The sequence below is a fragment of the Geotrypetes seraphini genome, chromosome 8 (assembly GCF_902459505.1).
Source record: "Geotrypetes seraphini chromosome 8, aGeoSer1.1, whole genome shotgun sequence".
NCBI classification, from domain to species: Eukaryota; Metazoa; Chordata; class Amphibia; order Gymnophiona; family Dermophiidae; genus Geotrypetes; species Geotrypetes seraphini.
Window position 1 is genome coordinate 841,814 of NC_047091.1, and position 25,647 is coordinate 867,460.

At 44.7% G+C, this 25,647-nt stretch overlaps 1 protein-coding gene across 2 annotated transcripts in view; it reads right to left on the reverse strand.

Annotated features, from left to right (window-relative positions):
- The window catches only part of LOC117364663 (RNA-binding protein 14-like), a 90,921-nt gene that overhangs the window by 42,108 nt on the left and 23,166 nt on the right, over positions 1 to 25,647 (reverse strand). Inside the window, exon 3 of one of the 2 annotated variants that reach the window (XM_033954113.1) lies at positions 8,099 to 9,265. The exons of the other annotated variant lie outside the window; for it this stretch is intronic. Coding sequence (XP_033810004.1) covers positions 9,061 to 9,265 — 205 coding nt within the window. The 3' untranslated portion in view covers positions 8,099 to 9,060. Of the gene's footprint in view, positions 1 to 8,098; positions 9,266 to 25,647 lie in introns of those variants that run through there. 2 annotated transcript variants of the gene reach the window in all.

The window sequence follows — 25,647 nt, forward strand, 5'->3', positions numbered from 1 at the left end:
ACCATTGAATTAATATGTATCTTTTATTCTTGTGTTTTTATTCATTATCATATTCTGGTTTTTTATCAATATACTTATTTTGTCTACCATATATACTCGAATAAAAAATTGGCCCAAAAATGGGGGTCCCAGTTTATATTCAAGCCAATGCCCCCTCCTAGAATTATTGCAGGCCGCCACCAGGCTCTGCTCCCTGCCACCTCCCCTCATACTTCATCTGCCGATCCCAGGTGGAGGTTCAGCAAGGAGGAGCAAACTTTCCGATTTCCTGCCCCACTGCTAACAGGCTGCTGCAAGTTTCTTCAGCTACTGAGTGGCACGAGCAGGAGTGCGATTTTGCACTGCTGCTTGGTGCTGAGCGGCTTCCTTACTGGCCAGAAGTGAACTTTCCAAGTTTCTGCCCCACTGCCTTGAGTTTCTTCGGTCACTGAGTGGTACGAGCAGGTGCGCGATTTGGCGATGCTGCTTGGTGCTGAGCGGCTTCCTTATTGGCCAGTAAGGAAGCCGCTCAGCACCAAGCAGCAGCGCCAAATTGAGCTCCTGCTCGTACCACTCAGCAGCCGAAGAAACTCGCAGCAGCCAGTTAAGCAGCGGGGCAGGAACTCGGAAAGTTTGTTCCTGCCCGCTGCATCTCCACCGGGGATTGACAAATGAGGTATGAGCCTAGGACAGGGAGGGGGGCAGGGTACAGAGTCTGACAGGGGAGGGAGGAAAGGAAAAGTGCTGGGTGCAGAGTCTGACAGGGGAGGGAGGGAAGGAAGAAAGGAGGCTGGGTTCAATGCCTGACAGGGGAGGGAGGGAATGCTGCTGTGTGCAGTGCCTGGCAGGAAGGGAGCTGGGGCAGTGCCTGACAGGGGAGGGAGGGAAGGGGGCTGGTTGCAGAGCCTGGCAGGGCACTTGAATATTAAGCCGCCCGACTTATATTCGAGTCAACCTTTTTTTTTTTTTTTTTTAAATTATTTTTTTTCCCTCCTTTGGGGGGAAGGGGGCTCTCGACTTATATTCGAGTGTATACAGTACACTCTCTCTCTCTCTCTACCCCCCCCCCCCCCGATATTCGCGGGTGTTCCGTTCCAGGAACCCCTGCGAATCTTGAAAAACCACGAATATGGTTTTTCATGGGGGAGACTGGAGAGAGCAGCGGGAGAGGCAGGAGAGAGCAGCCGGAGCGCCGGCAAGTGCAGGAAATCATTCGCTGTATTCTCCGACCGCCTCTTCCTGCACTAAGTCGGGCCTTACCAATCAGGAGCTGCGTGTCAAAGCAGCTCCTGATTGAATAAGGCCCGACTTAGTGCAGGAAGAGGCGGTCGGAGCATACAGCAAGTGATTTTCTGCAATCGCCGGCCACGAACAACTGGGGGAAAACTGTATAGAATTGTATTGACATGCATTTAACCATATAATTCTAGGTATAAGTAATATATGTTAGAAATTGTATGATAAGACCTGGTTTGTGATGTCATGCATACTTCACTATTGCTGTCCCTTCACACATACCCACTCTGCTGGCACCTAGTGACCCTGGGCAAGTTACTCAATCCTCCAAAGCCCCAGGTACGTTAGATAGATTGTGAGCCCATCGGGACAGAGAGGGAAAAATGCTTGAGTACCTGATTGTAAAAAACCGCTTAGATAACCTTGATAGGCGGTATATAAAATCCTAATAAACTTGAAACTTATGCATTTTGCCTCCACCTGTGCTTCAGTCCTATAATATCACTGACTATATGCATCCCATTTTTTCTTCTTTTCCTCTTATCCAACCATGCCTATTTGATGATCATGGTGTTGTCGTTATATCTCTCCATATCTCTTATATGCTGTCCCTGAAGCCCATCTACCAGCTTTTTGAGACACTCGTCTTTTTTCTCACCTTCACTTTTGACCTCTTCTTGTTTTTCAGTCGGGTCACTTTTTCTTTAATAATTTATTTAAAACATTTATAATCCACTTTAAACCAAAGCAGTTCTGGCTGTGGACTGATTAAAAGCAGGCTAAAGCAAACAGCAGGGGGAGGAGAGTGACGAGGGTGTGTCACTCCAGCAGACCAAAGCAGTGCAAGAGCCTTGGAGCCAGGAAGCAGAGACAGAGGTTCCAGATTGGCCAACGCAGGAGGTGGAAGAAAGCCTCCCCTCCTCAGACTTCCAGATTCCTAAATGTGTGGAAGGAATGAAGTGCAAGACGCTGGCCCTATACTAGAGAGCCAGGCAGAACATGATCGAAACAATTAAGTACCTCACGGGACGTGTCGAAGTGGAAGATGATATTTTCTTTCTCAAGGGACCCTCGGCCACAAGAGGGCACCCGCTCAAACTCAGGGGCGGAAAATTTCATGGCGACACCAGAAAGTATTTCTTCACAGAGAGAGTGGTTGATCATTGGAACAAGCTTCCAGTGCAGGTGATCGAGGCAGACAGCGTGCCAGACTTTAAGAATAAATGGGATACCCATGTGGGATCCCTACGAGGGTCAAGATAAGGAAATTGGGTCATTAGGGCATAGAAAGGGGGTGGGTAAGCAGAGTGGGCAGACTTGATGGGCTGTAGCCTTTTTCTGCCGTCATCTTCTATGTTTCTATGTTAACTGAAAGACAGTGAGTAGCTGGGAAGTAGCTGGTGGGTTGTTGGGGTTTTTTTCCTTTTTTTCTGAGCAAGAAATGCCTTATGAATTTGCTGCCTGTCTTTGAGCTAATCATTATTCTGATTCAAGAAGTGTACTCACCTGAATGTTGATAACTTGCTTTCCTAAAGTGAAGTTTGAGGATAAAGAACCTGGGAGCTGAATGAATGGGTTTTTTTTTTTTATATAGTTTGGAAACCTTACTGTGGTTACCATTTGCTGGTAGAATAATCACATGATCTCCCACAGCTGAACTACCTTCCAAGGGATAGCTGTAGTGATAGTGAGCTCTTTGCAAAGCTCTGCTGTTGCTTGCTGCTTAACAGAGTATATAACCTTTTCTGCTATAAGAGCTATCTGGACTTTATAGGAATGCTGGAAATCTATCTTTCAAGCCTCTGAGACAAATACTGCTGAGAGAAAGTTTGGTTTTTGTTTTGAATACCAGTATAAATTCATTGCTGAGCCAGAGTGCAAGAACTCAGGCAAGACAAACTGGATGTGTTTTCTTTTGTACTTTTATTTTTCCTTTGAAACTGAATTTGTTTTGGGTGAAATGCTGCAGATATTTGCCTTTGTTTTATACCTTTTGGACCGCTAAGGTCAGAATAAATCTATTATTCTTTCTTGAAGAACTTTGTCTGAGTTGTGGTGACTTGAAGCCAGTACTTACCTTGTTTTTTCCCAGGCCTAGGCAGTTTCCTAGGACCAATCAAAAGTCCTGAAGATACCCCTGGTCATAAGGGACACGCCAGAGCATAAGGTTTGTCACAGTTTAGCTCCGTTTTGAGGAGTGTTTGTGACAAGTTGCTGATAAAGGATCACATTGTTGACCACCTTGATGGACACAATCTGATGAGAACCAGCCAGCACAACTTCAGCAAAGGAAGATCTTGCTTGACGAACTTGCTGCCCTTTTTCGAGGGAGTTAACAGGCAGATAGACAAAGGTGACCCGGTCGACATTGTATATCTGGATTTTCAGAAGGCGTTTGACAAGGTCCTGCATGAACGACTATTTCAAAAAATTGTGAGCCATGGGATTGAGGATGAAATACACATGTGGATCAAAAACTGGTTGGCAGATAGAAAACAAAGAGTGGGGGTAAAGGGTCAATACTCGGACTGGAAAAGTGTCACCAGTGGAGTGCCGCAGGGTTCAGTGCTTGGGCCTGTGCTCTTCAACATATTTATAAACGACCTGAAGTTGGAATGACAAGCGAGGTGATTAAAGTTGCAGATGATACGAAGTTATTGAGTAGTGAAGACGCAGGAGGATTGCAAAGACCTGCAACAGGACATAAACACGCTTGAGAAATGGGCTGCGACATGGCAAATGATTAACATGGACAAGTGTAAGGTGATGCATATTGGTAACAAAAATCTTGTACACGAATACAGGATGTCTGGTGCAGTACTCTGAGAGACACCCCAGGAAAGAGACTTGGGAGTTCTGGTTGACAAGTTGATGAAGCCATCCGCGCAATGTGTGGCGGCAGTGAAAAGGACAAACAGAATGCTTGAAATGATTAAGAAGGGGATCAGAGAAGGCTATCATGCCGCTATCATGGCCATGGTACGACCTCTATGTACCAGATGCAGGCAATGTTTATTATACCAAATATTGCCTGCATCTGGTACATAGGAGTCTGCAGTTTGTTTTTTGTTTTTGCTTTGTCTGGTGATACTGCAGTTTTCGTTGGATTCCTTTGTGTTGTCCATGGTACGACCTCACCTGGAATACTGCATCCAGCACTGGTCACTGTACTTGAAGAAGGACATAGTACTACTCAAAAGGGTCCAGAGAAGAGCGACTAAAATGGTTGAGGGGCTGGAGGAGTTGTCGTACAGTGAGAGATTAAAGAAACTGGGCCTCTTCTCCCTTGAAAAGAGGAGATTGAGAGGGGACATGATTGAAACCTTCAAAATAATGAAGGGAATAGACTTAGTAGATAAAGACAGGTTGTTCACCCTCTCCAAGGTAGGGAAAACGAGAGGGTACTCTCTAAAGTTAAAAGGGAATAGATGCCGTACAAACATAAGGAAGTTCTTTTTCACCCAGGAAGTGGTGGAAAATTGGAACGCTCTTCCGGAGGCTGTCGTAGGGTAAAACACCCTCCAGGGATTCAAGACAAAGTTAGACAATTATATGACATGGTAAATAGCAATAAACATTATTCAATAATTAAGTTTTAAACAACATTAATAAGCTAAAAGAAAGAATTAATACCACCTACTAATCTATCTTCAACAGTAATTCATAAAAAGTTGATAGAATGTGAATAATTAAAAAGAACTAACATCCATGATAAATAGCCTAGTAATAACAAATAATAGAATAAAATTAGTAATTGCTGCTGGTGATAAACTCCCAAATAGCAGCAATAATAGATTAAAAACTAATGGACTAAACAAATTAATGAACTGCAGTGGTAAGTTAAAAACCAATTAAAAAGCTACCGTATTTTCACGCATATAACGCGCACGTTATACACGATTTTACAAACCGTGCATAATCGTGCGTTATACGTGTGAGCGTGTTTTACAACTTTTTTTTTCAATCCGATCCGGCATCCTCCCCCCCCTGCTCGTGTCACCCCCCTCCCCCGCGATCCTACATCCCCCCAGCATCGCAAAACATCTCTTACCCGATTGGGCACCGGCACCAGCACCAATGCACAGGATGTGAAAGTGCCAGTGCCCGAAGATCCTCCCTCGTTGAGTTGGGTTGGGCTGGGCTGTGCGAGAGAGATCCTCTTTCTTCCTGCGACGGGCTGGACTAGGCTTTGAGCATTTGCGCATGCTCAAAGCCTTCTGGTCTCGCTCTCTCCGAGATAATGGAGGGAGGGTGAGGCAGGGACCTGGGGGGGCCCAGGTGTAACCCCTAAAGCCGGCAACGTTCAGCCGGACACCCCTGTCTCACTGAAGAGAAAATCTCAACAGGAGAAACAGAATGGTAGTCTTGCTGAAGAGAAACCTCAACAGGAGAAAATAAAGTTCCAGTCACAGCCAGAATTCAGGAGCTAGTTGAATAGCGACCATTTCCTGCTGGGAGATAGAGAATACTGGAGATACAGGAGGAGTGCCAGCCAATGGGACAACCTGTTAATCAGTTTCTCTATCTCCGCCTCTATCCCATTGGTCTCTGGATTCATCTGCTGCTGTTGCTAGGGAAAGATACATTAGAAAACTTGGAACCAAAGTAGAAGAGCAGCAGCAAAAATAGAAGTCAGATGTTTCCACTTTTCCCACGCTGGGCTTTGAACAGAGCCCAGTGTCTGACGAAATGCAGGGGATGGAGCAAGCTCACACGCCGTTCAACAGCCAGAGAGTTCACAAAAATAGGAGGGCAGCAATACAGCTGGAGATGATACTTTTTCCGGGCTGAGTTTTAAACAAACTCAGTGTGTGACATTTCAGGCAGAGGGTGGAACAATCTCTCTCATCCAGGCAGCAATACAGCAGAATCAGCTGGAGATGATACTTTTCCCGGGATGAGTTTTAAACAAACTCAGTGTGTGACGTTGCAGGCAGAGGGTGAACAATCTCTCTCACCCAGGCAGCAATACAGCTGGAGATGATACTTTTCCTGGCCTGAGTTTTAAACAAACTCAGCGTATGATGTTGCAGGCAGAGGGTGGAACAATCTTTCTCACCCAGGCAGCAATCCAGCTGGAGATGATACTTTTCCCGGGCTGAGTTTTAAACAAACTCAGCGTGTGACGTTGCAGGCAGAGGGTGGAACAATCTCTCTCACCCCAGGCTGAAGTTCTATAGTTGACAGTGTCACATCAAATCTCCACAGATGACAGTGTTGGTGCCGAATCCCTACAGATAACAAGAAGCAGCACCAAACCTGTACAGCTGACAGCTCCAGCGCTGGAATACTGAGCGCCAGACAATGTGCAGCCGAGATCTGTGCCAAATCTCTACAGCTAATAATTTCACCTTGGAAGCTCATAGCTGACAGACTCCAGAATGAATCTGTAGAGCTGGTAGTCTTGGCAATCAATTTATATATGTATGTTTTTGCAGAATTGTCTATTTCAACCCTACCACTGGGTAGCTGGTAGTAGCAGCCTTGAATTCATGAAGATGGCAGAACAAGCTCTAAAATCGTACAAGTGACAGACTAAGGGCCGAACCAAGAGAACCGATAGACTAAAGGCTACATATAGTAAAATATCAGCTATCCGGCACCCACGGGGATTAGTATATACCGGATAACTGTTTTTCTGGTTAACTGAGAGTGTGTTAGAAACATTGTTTAACACAATCTCAATTCCCCTCCCCGCCTACACACACACCCCTCTCACCCCAAAGCGTCAGGGTGGCAGTGGTCCTGAGTTGCAAATCCCTCCTCCCTCCTGCCCCAAAGTGGCAGAAGTGGGCAGTGGTCCTGAGTTGCAAACCCCCTCACTCACTCCCTCCATCTCTCTCTCCCTTCCTTACTTAAGCGCAGCGGTCAGCAGCCTCAAAACAGGCTGCTCACAGCCAGCCCCAGCAGGGCCTTTCTTCTGATGCATCAGAGTAAAGGCCCTGGTGGGGCTGGCCGTAAGCAGCCTGTTTTGAGGCTCCCTCCTGCTGACCGCTGCACTTCAGGTAAGAAAGGGAGAGAGGGAGGGAGCAAGCGGGTTTGCAGCTCAGGAGCGGCACCTGCTTCTGTTATCCTAGAGGAGTTCAGTTCTGTTATTACAGAGGAGGAATTGGAGATGGGTTGGGGGAGGAACTCAACACACCAAGTGTCACCATTGTCCCAGGTACATTAGATATTGTGAGCCCACAGGGACAAATAGGGAAAATGCTTGAAGTACCTGTATGTAAACCACTTTTGAGTGTGGCTGTAAAACTACAAAAAGGGAGGTATACAAGTCCCAATCCCTTTCCCTATATAAGCAATAGGAACCAATTTCATTAGAAGACAATTCCCTGATCCTCTGACAATTAAAAACCAGGTCAGGAGCTAAGCAGCACCAAGGAAGAACTGCACAGTCTGACCAAGATCCACTTGCACACAGAGAAAGATACTGAACATGCTATGGCTGCATGATACCTCTTAAGAGGCAAATGGTTTGGAACTTGTCTTCATCTGCTGGTAGACATAACCCATTAGTTCTGGACTAGTCTAGTATGATGAAAAGGAAGAGAAGGCTTTTAGAGTATTAAGATAACTTAAAAAAAATTTAGGTCACCTACAAACTTTTTTTTTTTTTTTTAAACAGTCATACAAAACGGTGAACACCAATTTAAATGTTTCAGCTTAGAAAGTGGATGCTAATGCACATGAAATAGTAGCACTATTTAAACTCTCTCAAAGGGATGTCATCAAATGTTCATATAGTCTCTGTTAAGAGTGAGTGAGTGAGTTGAGTGTGAATGTCATTCCTTGTTGCTATAATGTTGAGAATGGTGGAATAGAATGCCTAAAGTTAATCACAAAGAGCTTGACTTTCAAAATGAAATTAGCCATTCACACGAAATGAAAATATTCCAAACTTTATTTACAGCAAATACAGAGCCCAAGGTATAATTTTCTGCAGGACATTGCATCTGTCCAATGAGCATTACTGAAATAAAGGGGAAAGGAGGACAGAGCTCAAGTTACAAATACATTTTTAGAACTGAAGATAGCACTGGGTGTAAAATATACTACAGTACTCTGCAGCAGTCAAGTTACCACAATGAAATTGTGAGAACATGGATGTCAGAAGATTTTCAGTACCTGATGCCATCATAAATCATTTTTACAGCAACAAAGACTAAGCTTTTACCAAATCCTCCAGTATTGGAGTTGCAAATTTCAAGGGCTAAAAAAAATCTCAACGCCCTTCTTGAAAGAACAAAATAATGTTTCTCTAATTTAAGGAATTCTCTGGTGCACAATGAAAATGGGAGAAGCCCTTGACAACTCAGTGTGCAAACCAAAAATGGCTGTAGGTGATTTGGGTGTGAAAAAAGGGCTACAGGGAATTGGGGGGAGGGGGAGAGGAGAAAAATCTGGAATAATCAAAAGTCCCCATATTAAGATAAACCAAAACAGTTAAAGCCTGTAAACAAACAGTGGCTTTACAATTATTTCAAAATGAAAACAGATCTTCCACCTCCCTCCTTAGTTTAAAAAAAAAAAAAAGACCAACCCACAAAAACAGTTTAACCTATACAGTCGTGGTTGCTATGTAGTTGACCCACAATGACCATAGATATCAAAAGCCAATAGCAAAAAAAATTAAAAAGTCACTACCTTGAAAGCAAGACAATTGTAATTTTAACACTGCCAAAACGAGCAGATGGAGAAGGCAGAAAGAAAAAAAAAAAAGGTGTGATCGACAATGTTGACTTGATTTTTTCACTTGAGAAAAGCTTAGTCCAGCAGAATGAACGCAATAAAAGATCACATTTTATGATCTGAAAACCAGGCCCTGCTTTGGAACTAGCCATGGCCCTACATGCGGCGCTGATAACTGGATTGCATCTGTGCTGCACGGATATAATCACTGTATGAGGCTGTGTAACGGGCATAATCTGTGTGAGGATCTGCAAGACGGCAGTAATCCTGGGAGTTGGGCGACAAACGGCGGTATGTGGCCTGCGCATCAGTTAAACGACGATAATCAGACATGTCAGTTATACGGCGATCAGTACCATACCTGGTCAAGACAAAAGGAATAAAAGAAAATATATCATAGGCAACAAAATCTTTCATCAGTACATATATTGTAAGATATATAAAAGGGAATGTTCTCTTGAAGATTTTCATAAAGATCCATCTTCAAGATACCCTCCAGGTACATTTATAGGAATTTAACATACAGCTTTACACCTCAAGAAAAAAACTGTTATATTAAAGGAATGTGAATGAGACGCTATGGAACCACTTTATAAAATCTTTTTGACTGATAAATTCAATTACAGCTAAGGCATCACACAATCTGATTTTGCTGCAGCATACCCATACTAACAATTTCATCTATCTGAAGCATCAATATATTTTATGAAACACCTAGAGTATATTATAGACTTCAGAAAATGAATACATAAAGTAATATAGCAAATGCTGCATGCTTCAAGTACAAGTGAGATCACTTCCTTCATTTGATAATACTGTGCTCTATAGTTATAAGCAATGCAATTGATACAAAATACCCCATGACCCAATTATGCAGAAAAGGCAGGGGAACAAATGCCTCTCTCAAGGTCACTACCTCAATGACCCTCCCCTAAGAGACAGGCATCCCTTTTTTTAAAACGAATTATTAAAACACAATCAACTGCATTTCCATTGCAAAACTAGTGTCTTGTTTACAGCACAACCCCACCTCTCTTCCCCTTGGGGTTTCACGTAAACATATCAAGAATGTAGGATTCACTGCTGCCACAGTGTGCAGCATGCAGAAATATAGATTGTAATTCATGACCATTGGTACTAAAACACCCTCCTCCCATCACACCCTTCTGTTCATAATTTAAAAATAGGAGAACGGTAGACGGTGACAGATAAAGACCACTTGGGTCCACTCAGTTTGAAACTGCTCCTGATTACTTAAGGTATGACCAGAAGTGTCCGTTATAGACATAGCCACTTAGTACACAGGAGCTGATGGCAATGCACAAAAAAATACATTCCAGATCTACTCTTGGGAGAATTCTGCACAAAAGGTTTGTAAAATTTGTGCACAATATTTTTAAATTCTGCTCGAGACCAGTCGTTCACACATGCATAACATAAGAATTGCCATACTGGCACAGACCGAAGGTCCATCAAGCCCAGTATCCTGTTTTAAATAGATTTTATGCAGCTTATCCTAGGAACAAACAGTGGATTTCTCCAAGCCATCTCAATAATGGCCTATGGACTTCTCTTTTAGGAATTTATCTAAACCTTTTTTAAATCCTGCAAAGCTAACTAATTTCACCACTGTGTCTAGCAGGGCTCCTAAGCACTTCAATTGCTGAATGGGTTGGAGATGGAACTTTGGGGTAGTTGATCATGAACCCTAGCAGCTCCAGCAAATAGATGGTGCTCTTCCTTGATGCTTTAGCACAGTGGCCTACCAAGGCGGGGCGGTTCACCCCAGGTGCACAGTCGGCATACTGAGTCTGGAACCTCCCGCTGTACTCTGCTGCTGCTGCTTTCCTGAACTAGCAGCAGTAAACTTTCAATTCAGTCATCGCGGGACCTTCCTGCACCTCCCTGTGGGTGTCGATCCACCCCCTCAGACATCATTTCCTTGTTCCAGAGTGGAGCCAGCAGCACGGGGAAGTGCAGCAAGGTCCCGCTATCGATGACTGCATCTAAGTTTACAGCTGCTGCTGTTGGTTTAGGAAAGCATATAGCTGAGGTGAGAAGGTGAGGGGGCAAGATGCTCAATGGCATTGGGGTGGATGGAGAAAGAAGGGAGCAGGAGATTGGTATGGAAGGGTGGTGGAGGGAAAGAAAGGGGGCAAATGCTGATGGAATTGGTGTGTAGGGAAAGGGACAGAAGGATACTGGATGGAATTGGGTTGGAGGAACAGAAAAGGGGCAAATGCTGATGGAAGAGGGGTGAAGGGAAAGAGAAGGGGCAGATGCTAATGGAAGAGGAATGGAGAGAGAGAAAGGGCACACATTGGATGTTAGTGGGGAGAGGGAGCCTATGCTGGATGGGAATGGGGGTGGGAGAGAGAAGGGAGCAGATGCTGTATGTAAGAGAGGAGAGAAAGAAACAGGGAAGCAGATGCAGGAAGGAAGTTGGAAGGAGAGAATGAGGGGAGCAGACAATGGAAGTGGAGATAGGGGCCAGACACTGGATGGAAGTGGATAAAGAAGATGCAGGATTGAAGGGGTAGAGAAAGAGGGCACATGATGGAAGGAGGGGATAAATAAAAAAGGGCACATGCTGGATGGGGGTGAAGAGGATAAAGTTATTGAAATACTGGAAGGGAGAAGCATTTTGAGCATGGCAATCGGGCTGGACAGTTGTTAGCGAATAAATTAAAAAAGAGGAAATTGAGGAATGTGATAACTATGATACGCGCACCAGATGGTTCTGTGTTATACTCCAGATCGTATAGCTCGGGCTTTTCTTACGTTCTATCAAGCTTTGTATACCCCAGAGGAGACCATGTCACAAGCTCATATTGATACTTATCTAGCTCAAGCTCATTTGTCTAGTTCATCTCTGGAGGAAGCTGAGGATCTTTCCGCTCCTATTTTGGAAGAGGAAACTCTTTGGGTTATTTCATCTTTGGCTTAGGGGAAAATGCCTTGATTAGACGGTTTTACTAATCATTTCTATAAATGTTTTAAACATCTGTTGGTTGGTCCATTAACTAAGGTACTTAATAGTTTGGGTCCGGGAGGAGAGCTCCCTCATTCTTGGAGGTTGGCAGGGATTATGTTAATTTTGAAACCGGATAAGGACCCTTCTCAATATGGCTCGTATCGTCCAATCTCATTGCTCGACACCAATTATAAGCTATTTACTAAGATCTTGGCTCACAGATTACAGCGTTATATGACCCTCTTGGTCCGGGATGACCAATCGGGTTTTATAGAAGGCAGGGAGACTTTTGATAATGTCCATCGGCTGCTCCATCTGATTTGCTATGTTCAGTAGAGGGCTCCATCTGATTTGGTATGTTCAACAGAGGGATGAGCTGGCTCTCTTGCTGGGTGTCAATGCAGAAAAAGCGTTCGACAGAGTGTCTTGGCCTTTTTTACTAAGCACTCTGTCAGCTATGGGCATTGGGGCAATTTTTTACATGGATTCAAATTTTATATGCAAAGCCTTTAGCAGCTCTTCGCTTTAATGAGGGCTATACTGATAGTTTTTCATTGGCAAGAGGGACCAGGCAGGGTTGTGCCCTTTCGCCCTTACTCTTTGCCTTGGCTATGGAGCCATTGGTTAATCATATTCACGCCCAGCAGGATGTCCGGGGTATTTGGTGTGGTGATCGTCAAACTAAGTTGCTTATATTTGCTGACGATGTTATTCTTACTCTCATATGGCCAGAACACTCTTTGCCGGGGACTATAGCAGAGCTTGATGCTTACGGTGCTGTCTCTGGTTTCCGCACTAATATGGATAAATCTGAGATTCTTAACTTATCGGTGCGTCTGAGGGATTGCGCTCTGTTGAAATCTATGTAACCTTTTAAGTGGGCATCTAAATTAATTCACTATTTGGGGTATTAATATTACTGCGCAGACTCAGTCTCTTTTTGACCATAATTTTCCACCTTTGTTGAAGTCTCTTTGGGCCGAATTGGATAGATGGGAAAATATACCGCTGTCTTGGTATGGTCGCATTCAGAGTGTAAAGATGATGGTTTTACCGAAGTTACTTTATCTTTTTCAAGCTTTGCCCATCTCGCTTTCAGCAACTTTCTTTCATGGAGTAGCTCACAGAGTCTTTCAATATATTTTGAAAGGTCAGCCTCCACGGGTGCAGAGAAGTGTCTTGTATCAATTTCGAGCCCAGGGGGGTATGGTGGTGCCTTACACCGCTACTATAATGCAGCCCAATTGAAGTCCTTTTTGATGTGGTATAAAGATCGTTCCAAGAGTTGGGTCCAATTGGAACAAGTTCCGGGCTCAGATGAGTTGTGTCGGGCGCTTCCGTGGTTACAGGTGGGGGAGGCTAGAAAGTTGCTTAAAGGGGCTAATCCCTTTTTATATCACACCTTTAATATTTGGGCTAGAACGCAGGCCCTTCTCTTTCGCTCCCAGCTCTACTTCAGAGGCATGCTGGTGTGGGAAGCTGAGGGTTTCCTATCCGGACGGCTTGATATTCGATTCCAGACTTGGGCTCAATGAGGCCTCGGGGATCTGGGGGATTTTGTGGAAGATGGCAGTATGTTATCGTTTTTTGATCTCTCAGAGGTTTATGATTTGGACGCTTCAGATCATTTTCGATATTGCCAAGTAGTGGACTTTGTTGGGCGTAGGGCTTTAGGGGAACTTCAATTGCCAGAGACCCCCCTTAAGAGTGGGCACTTATGGGGAGTTGTGCTCAGGGTTACATAACTTTCTGGTTACTGTTAGCTATTTGCCTTGTTGTGCTGCTTTCTAAGCTGTATTGTTTTGCATTATTTTTCAATAAACAAAAAGAAACATTCAAAAAAAAAATACCGGACGGGGTGAGGGAAAGAGGTGTCAAGTTGTAGGTAGATAAAATGAAAAGGGAAATTGAGGACTAGGTAGTAAGAATTTTATCTAGACAGATGCAGAAAATAAATTGAGAAGAAAGACAGGGGAATAAAAGGAAAGGAGTGAAATGTCAGACCATGGGGTTATGGGAGAAAGAAGGGAAGGAGAGGACAGAGATGCCAGACCATTGGGGAGGGAAGAGAAGAAGATGCCAGACCAAAAGGGGTAGAGGGAGAGATGGAAGGGAGAGGCAGACAGTTTCTAGAAGGGGCATAAGAAGGAGAGAAGATGCTATATATAGGTGCAGAGAGAGGGCAGACATTGGATGTAAGGAAGAAAGTGACAAGAAGATGAGAAAAGCAGAAACCAGAGAAAAGACAAAGGTAGAAAAAAAATTATATTTATTTTTTTGCTTTAGGATAAAGAAGTATTGTAGCTGTGTTGATAAATATTTATAAAAGAAAATGGAAATAAGGTGATCCTTTTATTGGACTAATTGTAATACATTTTTGACTAATTCAGAGCCAAAACCCCCTTCCCAGGTCAGGACAAGATACTGTGACAGCAGTATACTTTACTGACCTGAGAAAAGAGGTTTTGGCCTCTGAAAGCTAATTGAAAAATGTATTAGTCCAATAAAATGATATCTTATTTTCCATTTTTGTTTTATTTTCTCTCCCCCCCCCCCCTTTCATGAAGACATGACAATATTAGCTCTGACACTCATAGGAATTCTATGAGCGCCGGAGTTTTTGTCAAGGCCAGCGATAAAAAAGGCTAACACAGCTTCATAAAAGGGGTTGGGGGGGTTATTTGTAAAGTGATGACTGCTATTTCTCTGTTTTTTTCAAATTTACATCTGCTATCTTTATATTTTGCACAATATTAGGGGACATGCATTATTGTTTCTGTGGTGTTGCATTGTATGCAGAGTCCAGCTCCTTGGTGGTTCAGTTAAATTTTTGTCTATGTATTTCTATTTTACAAAACCATTGCACAGTTTTTAGCGCTGGTCGCAGTGGTAATAGCTCCGATACTCATAGGAATTCTATGAGCATCGGAGCTGTTACCGCCATGGCCAGTGCTAAAAACCGTGCTACAGTTTTGTAGAAAGGTATGGGGGGAGAAGCTAGTTTGTGATTACACATTCCATACTGGGCAAAAGTGTTTTCTGTGTTCTGTATGTACGAAAGAAATGGTTCTCTGCTAGCACTGACTGTGCAGGATCATCTTTACTAGTCTGGCTTATTTAGTTTTAAGTGGGTGAGTATATAAGATGCTGCCTTTTCCTGTTGTGCAATGTGTGTTTTGTTACTAAAAATCATGTTTTTCATATATACGAGGGGGGTGCCAAAAAATGATGGGCCCAGTGTGTCACATATGCTATGTACACCACTGCTTGAGCATCCTATTATGATATGCTCTTGATCAGCCAATCATCTAGGTAGGAAAATACATGAACTCCCAGCCTTCATAGAGATATTGCAACTATTTCAAGGCATTTTGTAAATATCCTGAGCACAGATGTGAGGCCAAATGGCAGGACGCAGTACTGGTAGTACAGTAGTATTTTCCTACCTGGAATCTGAGGTACTTCTGATGACTGGGAAGTATATAGATGTGGGTATATGTATCCTTCAGTTCCAGAAAGCATAGCCAATCATTTTCCAGAATCACAGGGGGAAGGGTGCCCAGAGAAACAACCTGAACTTTTCTTTGACCAGATATTTGTTCAGAGCCCTTGGCTCTAGAATGGGACAAAATTCCTCCTCCTCCCCTCTTAGTGATAAAAAAAAGAATACTTGGGTTAGAGTCCCTGCTCTGGTGGGACCAGCTTGACCACATGGGCCTGAAGAAGGACAGAGTTCTTCTGCAAGTACCCAATCATGTCGAGCACTGAGAAATAATACCCATGGAAAACAATTTGGAAGTCTTAGTTACTAATTGAGAATATATCCTTTGTGGACTATCTGGAGAACCCACCAATCGGAGGTTACAAGGGACCACTTTTTTGGGAAAAAAATTCATCCCTTCCCCTACCAGATCATTCAGGATGGGTACCTTGATGGTAGCTATACTCTCCCGGAACCAGTGAAAAGCTTGCTCCCACTTTTGACTGGTGTGCAGGTTGTGATTTCTGTGGACGCTGCTGGTGTGCCCGGAGGCACTGGATCTGGGGCTGCTGCTAAGAGCAGCTAGAAGGAGTAATCTACACCTTTGAGTGAAGGAGAAAGAGGTTGCCAGGAGAGGGACTGGATGTTTGCATGTTTGATAAAGTCAGCGACCTCCTCCATCTTACCCCACCAAGGTGGCAAACGATCTTTCCTCGAATCCAGAAGCCTTCTGGATCCGATACATGGAATCTTTATTAACATTTGAAATACTGCTCAGGCAGCTAAACAAGGCATCAAAGCGGGTTACATAAAAAAATGAGATATCATCATTTAAAATACAATTCATTCAACAATAAAATATCATCATTAAAAATATATCAAAAAGTAACAATATTATCATCAAAACAAGAGAAAGGAGTCTTCCAGTTTTTCATCTGTGAATCCCATAGAAGAACATTGTACAGAGAAACTGTAAAGGCATCTCTGGGTGGAATTGGAATAATTCAGCCCTAGGTTCGTCCTCCGATTCCAATTTAAAGGGAAAGGCATCCATCATTTCCTTAACAAAACGGGTAAACGAGAGTGGCTCAGGTGGAAACTTCTTCCTCTCATCAGAAAGGGGTCCAAGGGTATGCTATATGACCCCTCCTCCAAGAGGTAATCTAGTTTTTCCTCAGTCTCCCATGACCACCAGCCTGACAAACTCAGCAAAATAGTCCTGATGGGACTGCTGCAATCTGAAAAGACATCCAGGCTTCAGGGCTCAATCTTGAAGGAGTTCCCTCTACTAGTGTTGAGTGGTGTCATGCATGGAAGGCAACAATGCCAATGCTTCTCAAGGCAAGAGAGTCAGACACCATGCCACAGGCAAAGCAAAAAAAAAAACCTTGAGGGTCCTGCACACACGTATTGTGCTGTATGTATTGTGTGGTGGTATCACTGCCAAAAGAAATCTTAAAAATGTTACACTGAGTGCCATCCACTCCAGATTCTACCTGAGCCTAAATTTGACTTCCAGAACCTCCCTCCCACATTTTTCTATGTCATTGGTACCTACATGTACCAGGACAGCTGGCTCCTCCCCAGCACTATCTAAAATCCTATCTATGTGACTTGTGAGGTCCACCACCTTCGCCCCAGGCAGGCAAGTGAAGGCAGGCAGGTTCCATTGAGATGTTATCCAAGTTCAGGGATACACCTGTCCTGCTTACCTTCGGAGAAGACAATTTCTCCTTCCTCAGCATCTAGATACATTGCACATGTGGGATGTAACAAAAATCTACTAGGTGGAGGAAAATAAAGCATCTCCCCAAATGATAGCCATGCCAAAGTTCGAATGGACTTTGTTCAACACATCCAGTCTGTAATACTTGATAAATGAATGGAGCAACAACCACATCACCTCTTTAAAATGTCTTCAGAAGCCACTGCCTGGTCTGGGTCTTTTGGCATGGGTCTTGAGGCACCAAATGAGTCTTGCAAATGTAGGCAGTCTCAGTAGTTACCTTGATCTACATCACAATGGAGATCTTAGAGACTGCCTAGCCCCTCTAGGGCCATGAAAAAGAACAAAACAGGTGAATGGAAAGGCAAAAATCATTCATTTCTTTTAGGTACCATCACAGCATCCTCCAGATAGCCAGTTTGGAGCCTCTTGTATGCAAGAAATTTAGCAAATTTCCTACTCATGGAAATGGACAAACCACATTAAGGAAAAAGGAAGGGATTATGCAAAGAAAAACTGAATCCTCCATAATGAAGAGATAAAGGTCCCAACAAGACAGAGCCTTTAGCTTGGAAACTCTTTAAGCTGAAGCAACTGCAACCAGAAAGACTGATTTAAGAGAGGTCTTTAATGGAGACCAAGTGCAGAGGCTCAAATGGAATCTTAGCTAGCACTCCCAAGAATCAGACAGATCCCACAATGGAAAGGAGAGACTATTGGTGGGCATATATGAATTGTTCCATGCCTCTCAGGAAACATGAGTAGTCTACATTCAAGGGCAAGGAAGTGTCCTTCATCTTAGCCCAAACACTAGAAGAAGAAGCTAGTTGGACCCTCAGGGAGCCCTAACACCCTGCTGCAAGCAGCTCAGAATATCAGGGACCTGAGAATTCCAAGGGGATAGACCATCCCACATACCAGGTTTCAAAAATGTTCCACACCCTGACATAAACCATAAATGTGGAGGACTTCTAATAGCATAGCAATGTAGAAACCAGTGTGAGAGAAAAACTGTGCTTCTCTGAGCACCTCCTCTCAATGGCCAGTCCATAAGCCAGAAAGGATTCAGATCTTCTATTTTTACCAGCCCTTGCCAGAGAAGGACCCACCTCTGGGAAAGGGTCACTCTTCAACAGATGCATGAAATCTATGTACTACAGCTGGTGAGGTCAATCTGGAGCTACTAGCGAGATCAGACAAGGATGACACAGAATTATGTGCAATAGATAGCCTATTAGAGGCTATGGAAGCAAGACAGAGGGGTTCTTTCACTGAAGATAGCTGAACTAGGACATCTATCCCTTGAGAGGTCAGCTCCCTCTGCTGATTAAAGAAATACTTTGCTTTCACACTGGCTCTAAAGGCCATCAGATTTAACAGTTGGGGGGGGGGGGGCAGCAGTCCACAATGAGCTCAATGGCCTTTTGCTCCGACTCCCATTCTCCCGTATCCAGGTGTGAGAGTAACTGAGAAAGTCTGCTTGCACATTGTCCTTGTTTGCAATAAGGACCACTATGAAGGCCTACAGATGTGTCTCTACCCACCAACAAAGGCACACTGTTTCCAAGGCTACTGCCTGACTCCTGGTCTCTCTATTTGTTGCTGGATAATGCCACTATGGTGGCTTATATCACCTTGAGGGACATCTCCCGAAGGAGCAACATAATTCCAACAGAGCCAGGTGAACCACCTGTGTTTCCAGACGATTGGTGGACAAAGCCACCTCCTGAAGTGCCCAAGTTCCTTAAACCTCAAGGCATCAATGAGCTCCCCAGCTAAGGAAAAAATCTAGGGTGACAAGCACTAACTGTGGGGGATGCAGCAGTACACCCCCCTCCCCTTAGGAGCTGAATTGTGCTGTCCCACCAAGACAGACTAATTCTTAGCTTGGGTAATAGAGGCAGAGTAGAAGCCTTGAGAGACTAGAGCCCACTAAGACAACAGGACCACTGCAGGGGCCATATATGAGCCCTTGCTCAAGAACTATTTCCGGCCTCACTGCCATGGAGCCCAGATCTGCATGGGAATCAGAAGCTCGTTCAATCTACACTTCTGTGCTCAAAGCTCCTCTGACCAGTCCTCCAAGAGGAACACCATCCCTGGGCAGTGTTGAAATGGACTCCCAAGTACTCCAGGGCCAGCAAGGGAACCAGTTAGCTCCAATTCATGACTTAGTCTAAGGTCTCCAGCTGAGAAATGACTTAAGTGGCCAAGCTGGCCTCTGCTGATGAGTCACTTGAGTCAGCCAGTTGTCCAGATAAGGATGCACCCCGACTCACTGGCAGTGTAAATAAATAGCAACTACCACAACTTTGGAAAAGGTGTGGGTGGCAAGATCCAAAACCAGAACCAGGCATCCAAAAACATAAAAGTGAAAGAAAACACCTGTGATGGGCTGCCATGGGAATGGCAGGTCTCCATGAGATACAGGGTCATTGAGCTCACCTTGTCATACCAAGGCGATCACCAACCTGAGTGTTTCCACAAAAAATGCTGTTACCTACGGATATCAATGTAGTAGCTAGGAACTACTTTCTTTCCTGCTACACAAGCAACCATATTAGGTCCTAACCGACCCTCAGTGGCACCACTCAGGACTCAAACTTTTCATTGTCCTGAGCTTTACGTGTCTGCTCGTCACTGGGTCTAATGATCTTTTTCATAGAGCTAAATATTTTTCTTAAACTTTTTAACTTTTTATTCTTTTATATTTTTGTAGTTTTATACTTAGCTTAAAACTGTGGCTAAGTCCTCTTGGCTCGAGATGTCAATATTTATAAGGGATGTCATAGCCGACATGTTTCGCCTAAATAGCTTTTTCAAGGCTTCATCCCTCTTTACCGCCGACAACCACTGTAACCGCCAATTTCACAGGCAGATAGAAAAACTAAAAACTGACAAATCGCCGGGTCCGGATGGAATCCATCCAAGGGTTCTGAAGGAACTAAAGGAGGAAATAGCAGAACTACTGCAGCAAATTTGCAACCTATCTCTGAAAACAGGTGTGATTCCGGAGGATTGGAAGATAGCCAACGTAACGCCCATCTTTAAAAAGGGATCAAGAGGGGACCCGGGAAACTACAGACCGGTGAGTCTGACCTCGGTTCCGGGGAAAATGGTGGAAGCACTGATAAAAGAAAACATCGATAAACATTTTGAAAGAAACGAACTTCTGAAAACCAGCCAACATGGTTTCTGCAGGGGAAGATCGTGCCTGACTAACTTACTGCACTTCTTCGAAGGAATTAACAAACAAATGGACAGAGGAGACCCCATAGACATCATATACCTAGATTTCCAGAAAGCCTTTGACAAGGTGCCTCATGAACATCTACTCCGGAAACTGAAGAACCATGGGGTGGACGGAGACGTGCATAGATGGATCAGAAACTGGTTAGAAGGTAGGAAACAGAGGGTAGGGGTGAAGGGCCACTACTCAGACTGGAGAAAGGTCACGAGTGGTGTTCCGCAGGGCTCGGTGCTCGGGCCGCTGCTTTTTAACATATTCATAAATGATCTAGAAACAGGGACGAAGTGTGAGATAATAAAATTTGCGGACGACACCAAACTATTTAGTAGAGCTCGGACAAAGGAGGACTGCGAAGAATTGCAAAGAGACTTGGACAAACTAGGGGAATGGGCAGAGAGATGGCAGATGAAATTCAATGTTGGGAAGTGTAAAGTATTGCATGTGGGAAGCAAAAACTCGAGGTATAATTATGTGATGGGAGGGAAGTTTTTGAATGAGAGTGCACAAGAAAGGGACTTAGGGGTGATGGTGGACATGACAATGAAGCCGACAGCACAGTGCGCAGCTGCCGCTAAGAGAGCGAATAGAATGCTAGGTATAATCAAGAAAGGTATTACAACCAGAACGAAAGAAGTTATCCTGCCGCTGTATCAGGCAATGGTGCGTCCACATCTTGAGTACTGCGTCCAGTATTGGTCGCCGTACCTTAAAAAGGATATGGCATTGCTCGAGAGAGTTCAGAGGAGAGCAACACGACTGATTAAGGGGATGGAAAACCTTTCATATGCTGAGAGATTGGAAAAACTGGGACTCTTTTCCCTAGAAAAGAGAAGATTAAGAGGGGATATGATAGAGACTTACAAGATCATGAAGGGCATAGAGAGAGTAGAGAGGGACAGATTCTTCAAACTTTCAGAAAATAAAAAAACAAGAGGGCATTCGGAAAAGTTGAAAGGAGGCAAATTCAAAACTAATGCTAGGAAGTTCTTCTTTACACAACGTGTGGTGGACACCTGGAATACAATTCCAGAGGAAGTTATAGGGCAGAGTACAGTACTGGGGTTTAAGAAAGGTTTGGACAAATTCCTGCTGGGAAAGGGGATAGAGGGGTATAGATAGAAATTTACTGCACAGGTCCTGGACCTGTTGGGCCGCCGCGTGAGCGGACTGCTGGGCGCGATGGACCTCGGGTCTGACCCAGCGGAGGCATTTCTTATGTTCTTATGTTCTTATGAAGGCATTGGGAATGGGGCAAGCAAGCTCTAGGGCAGGGGTGCCCACACTTTTTGGGCTTGCGAGCTACTTTTAAAATGACCAAGTCAAAATGATCTACCAACAATAAAATTTTAAAAAAAACACAACGCACACTGTACGCATAGAAAATGTTAATTATCACTCCTATTCCAGGGTTTTTCAAAGAGGTCAAAGCAGATGACTCTATGCACTATCACCTCAGTAACAACCATACAAAAATAGACAAATATACCCCCCTCCCTTTTTACTAAACCACGATAGCAGTTTTTAGAGCGCAGGGAGCTGCGCTGAATGCCCAGTGCTGCTCTCGATGCTCATAGGCTCCCTGCGCTAAAAAACTATTGCGGTTTAGTAAAAGGGGACTTTAGTGTAAAATATTGACAGCAGATATAAATTCAGACACATTTTGATCACTAAATTTAAAATAAAATCATTTTTCCTACCTTGTCTGGTGATTTCATGAGTCTCTGGTTGCACTTTCTTCTTCTGACTGTGCATCCAATCTTTCTTCCCTTCTTTTAGCCTGTATGCTTCCTCTCCTCCAGACCTCATTCCTTCCCCCAACTTTTCCTTCCTCTTCCCTGCCCTTTCTTTCTCTCTGCCTCCCTTTCTTTTTTTTCTGTTTCTCTTCTTTCCTTGTCTCCCTGCCTGCCCTTTTTCTTTCTTTCTCCCTGCCCTCCCCCAAGCCACTGCCATCGGAGACCAGGACCCAAACCGCCACCAATAACAGGCCTGAAAGCCAACGCCGCCCCAAGCTGTCCCTGCTTCGGCCGACCAGCATTCCTCTCCCCGACGTCAATTCTGCCGTCGGGGAGAGGAAGGCTGATTGGCCCAAGATCGCGATCGACCTATTGGGGGAAATGCTGCCGGGTCCTGCCTTTGCGGAAACAGAAAGTAGGCAGGACCCGTCAGCAAGAAGAGCAAATGCTTCACTAACCTGTCTCCCGCCTTAGCCCATAGCGAACGCTTGCTTCAGGGCTCTCAACATGTGCGTGCTGCTTCCCTTCCCCCCCCCCCGACATAACTTCCGGTTTCTGAGGGAAGAGAAGGGAAGCCGACACGCACACGTTAGAGCCACGGATCATAAGTTCGCTACGGGCTGAAATCTCCAAGCCGGTTTTTTGGTTTTTTTTTTTAATGTTCAGCAGCAGCGGCAGATGATAGCTGGGCAGACCGCCCAGCTAAAAGGCCCTAGAGAGAACACTGGAGAGGAAGGCTGATCGGCCCGGTAGATCAGGACGGAAACACGAGTCTATCACGGAGCCCGGGATGGGCTCCGCGATCGACTTGCGTTGCCTTCCTGAGCTACTGGTCGATCGCGATCGACGTGTTGGGCACCCCTGCTCTAGGGAGTATACCTTCTCAACCACCTCCACAACCCACTAATCCAAGGTGATGTGGGCCCACTCGCAGTGGATGAGGGACAACCTGCTCCTCACTTGCATCAACAAGGTGCTCGGCGTGTCCTCATTGGGTAGGACAAGACAGGCTGCTGGAGCTCTGCCTGCCGTGGATTAAGGGCCAGCTCTCCTAGGGCTCCCCTGAACTAAAGGCCTGGGTTGGAGAACACTGAGCTGGTCAAAAATAGCTCACCCTTCAAGAGCAACCTCTGGAAGCATTGGGAGCCCTTAGGGCTCAGCTCAGAGAGATGAAAAGGGTCTAGCCTCCGCCATATCCTTCACCAGCTTCTCCAGGTCCTACCCAAATAGCAAATACCGTGAAAATGGCAGCTAAGAAGCTTCTTGGAGGTTGCATCTGCCACCCAATGGCAAAGCAAAGGTAAGCCAGGTGGACCAGATCACACAGGACATCTGCCAAGACAGCCACTCCAGATTCTATGTCTGTTTAAGCTTTTAATATACACATCTCCCGTCATATTCGCAGGGGTTAGGGGCACAGCTCCCTAGTGAATATTAAAAAATCATGAATAACTTTAGGGCCCCCACCCATCCCGACTCCCTCCTGCCTCCTGGACCCCTCCACAGCTTACCTTTGAAACCCTGTAGAAGTAGAAGTGAAGTGAGATCCACTGTCAAAAATGGCTGCCTCAAGTTCCCGTAGCAGTCTCGCAAGACCGACACAGGACTTTGCAGCAGCCATTTTTTATTGTGTTCTTTTACGAGGCAAGAGTGTAGGAAGATCACTCCTGCCTTGCTTCACAGCTATACCACCAGGGCTTCAAAGGTAAGCTGTAGAGGCGGGAGGGAGGCTGCTTGTTTGGTTGAAGCACTGATCAAGGATAGCATAGTCCGGCACCTAGATACACACGACTTGATGAAACCCAGTCAACATGGGTTCAGGAAAGGGAAATCATGTTTAACGAATTTACTTCAATTTTTTGAGACCGTGAACAAGCAAATTGATAGTGGAATGCCGGTGGACATAATATATTTGGACTTCCAGAAGGCGTTCGACAAAGTTCCACATGAAAGACTTCTCAGGAAACTACAAAGCCATGGAATAGAGGGAGATATACACAGGTGGATAGGCAAATGGCTGGAAAACAGAAAGCAGAGAGTGGGCATAAATGGGAAGTTCTCAGACTGGGAGAAAGTGACTAGTGGTGTGCCCCAGGGCTCGGTTCTTGGGCCGATCCTATTTAATATTTACATCAATGACCTGGAAGAAGGAGTATCCAGTGAGATCATTAAGTTTGCAGATGACACAAAGCTATGCCGGGCAATCAGATCGCAGCAATATAGCGAGGAACTCCAGAGCGACTTGTATCAGTTAGAGAAATGGGCAGAGCAATGGCAGATGAAGTTCAACGTGGAGAAATGCAAAGTAATGCATTTAGGTAGTAAGACTAAGGAACACGAGTATAGAATGTCAGGCGCAACTCTGGGTAAGAGCGAACAAGAAAAGGACCTGGGTGTACTGATGGATAGGACCCTGAAGCCGTCGGCACAATGCGCGGCAGCGGCAAAGAAAGCAAACAGAATGTTAGGCATGATAAAGAAAGGAATCACGAGTAGATCGGAGAAAGTCATAATGCCGCTTTATAGAGCAATGGTCAGACCGCACTTGGAATACTGTGTCCAACATTGGTCTCCCAACCTAAAGAAGGATATAAAACTGCTGGAGAGGGTGCAGAGACGAGCAACGAAGCTGATAAGAGGTATGGAGAACTTGGAATATGAGAAACGACTCAAGAAACTGGGACTGTTCTCCCTTGAGAAGAGGAGGCTGCGAGGGGACATGATCGAGACTTTCAAAATGCTGAAAGGCATCGATAAAATAGAGCAGGAAAATAAATTATTTACATTGTCCAACGCGACACGGACAAGAGGACATGGTTTGAAGCTAAGGGGGGACAAGTCCAGGACAAATGCCAGGAAGTTCTGCTTTACACAGCGAGTGGTAGACGCCTGGAATGCTCTCCCAAAGGAGGTTATTAAGGAATCCACTGTGCTAGGATTCAAAGGCAAATTAGATGCACATCTCCTTACGAGAGGCATAGAGGGATATGGGTGACTAAAACTACATCAGGTGTATACCTGACTGGGCCTCCGCGTGTGCGGATCGCCGGACTCGATGGACCATGGGTCTGATCCGGAGATGGCAGTTCTTATGTTCTTAAATAACCAAATTTGTTTATCCCAAAACCGTGAATATGGAGGGAGACCTGTACTGCCTTTCATAACAAATTCAAGTGGTGTATAATATTAATCAGAAAATGCACCAGGGAATAATGTTAAACCAAGTGAAGCCAATTAGGATTTTTTTTTTTTAAAATATATATATATTTGCCTGCCTAGGAATTGTAGGGGAAGATAACAACCAAACAGAATGAGTGGGCAAGCAGGGCTGGGGAATGGGGCCTGTACCCCTTAGGTAGGGTCCTAAAGAGCCAAGTCACAAACCTCATCTAGTGGTTGCTAAAATACATGACTAAGGTCAGCATAGTCAAGCTATAAAGGTAGACAAGGTCCAGAACACGGACTAGACAACCTGGGAGTGGCCCTTAGACTCAAACTATGCAGTCATGGCAAGCAGTTTGGGGAGCTAGGCCAGGGAACCAAGACCACCAGACTGTACAACCTACCATCTGCTGAGAT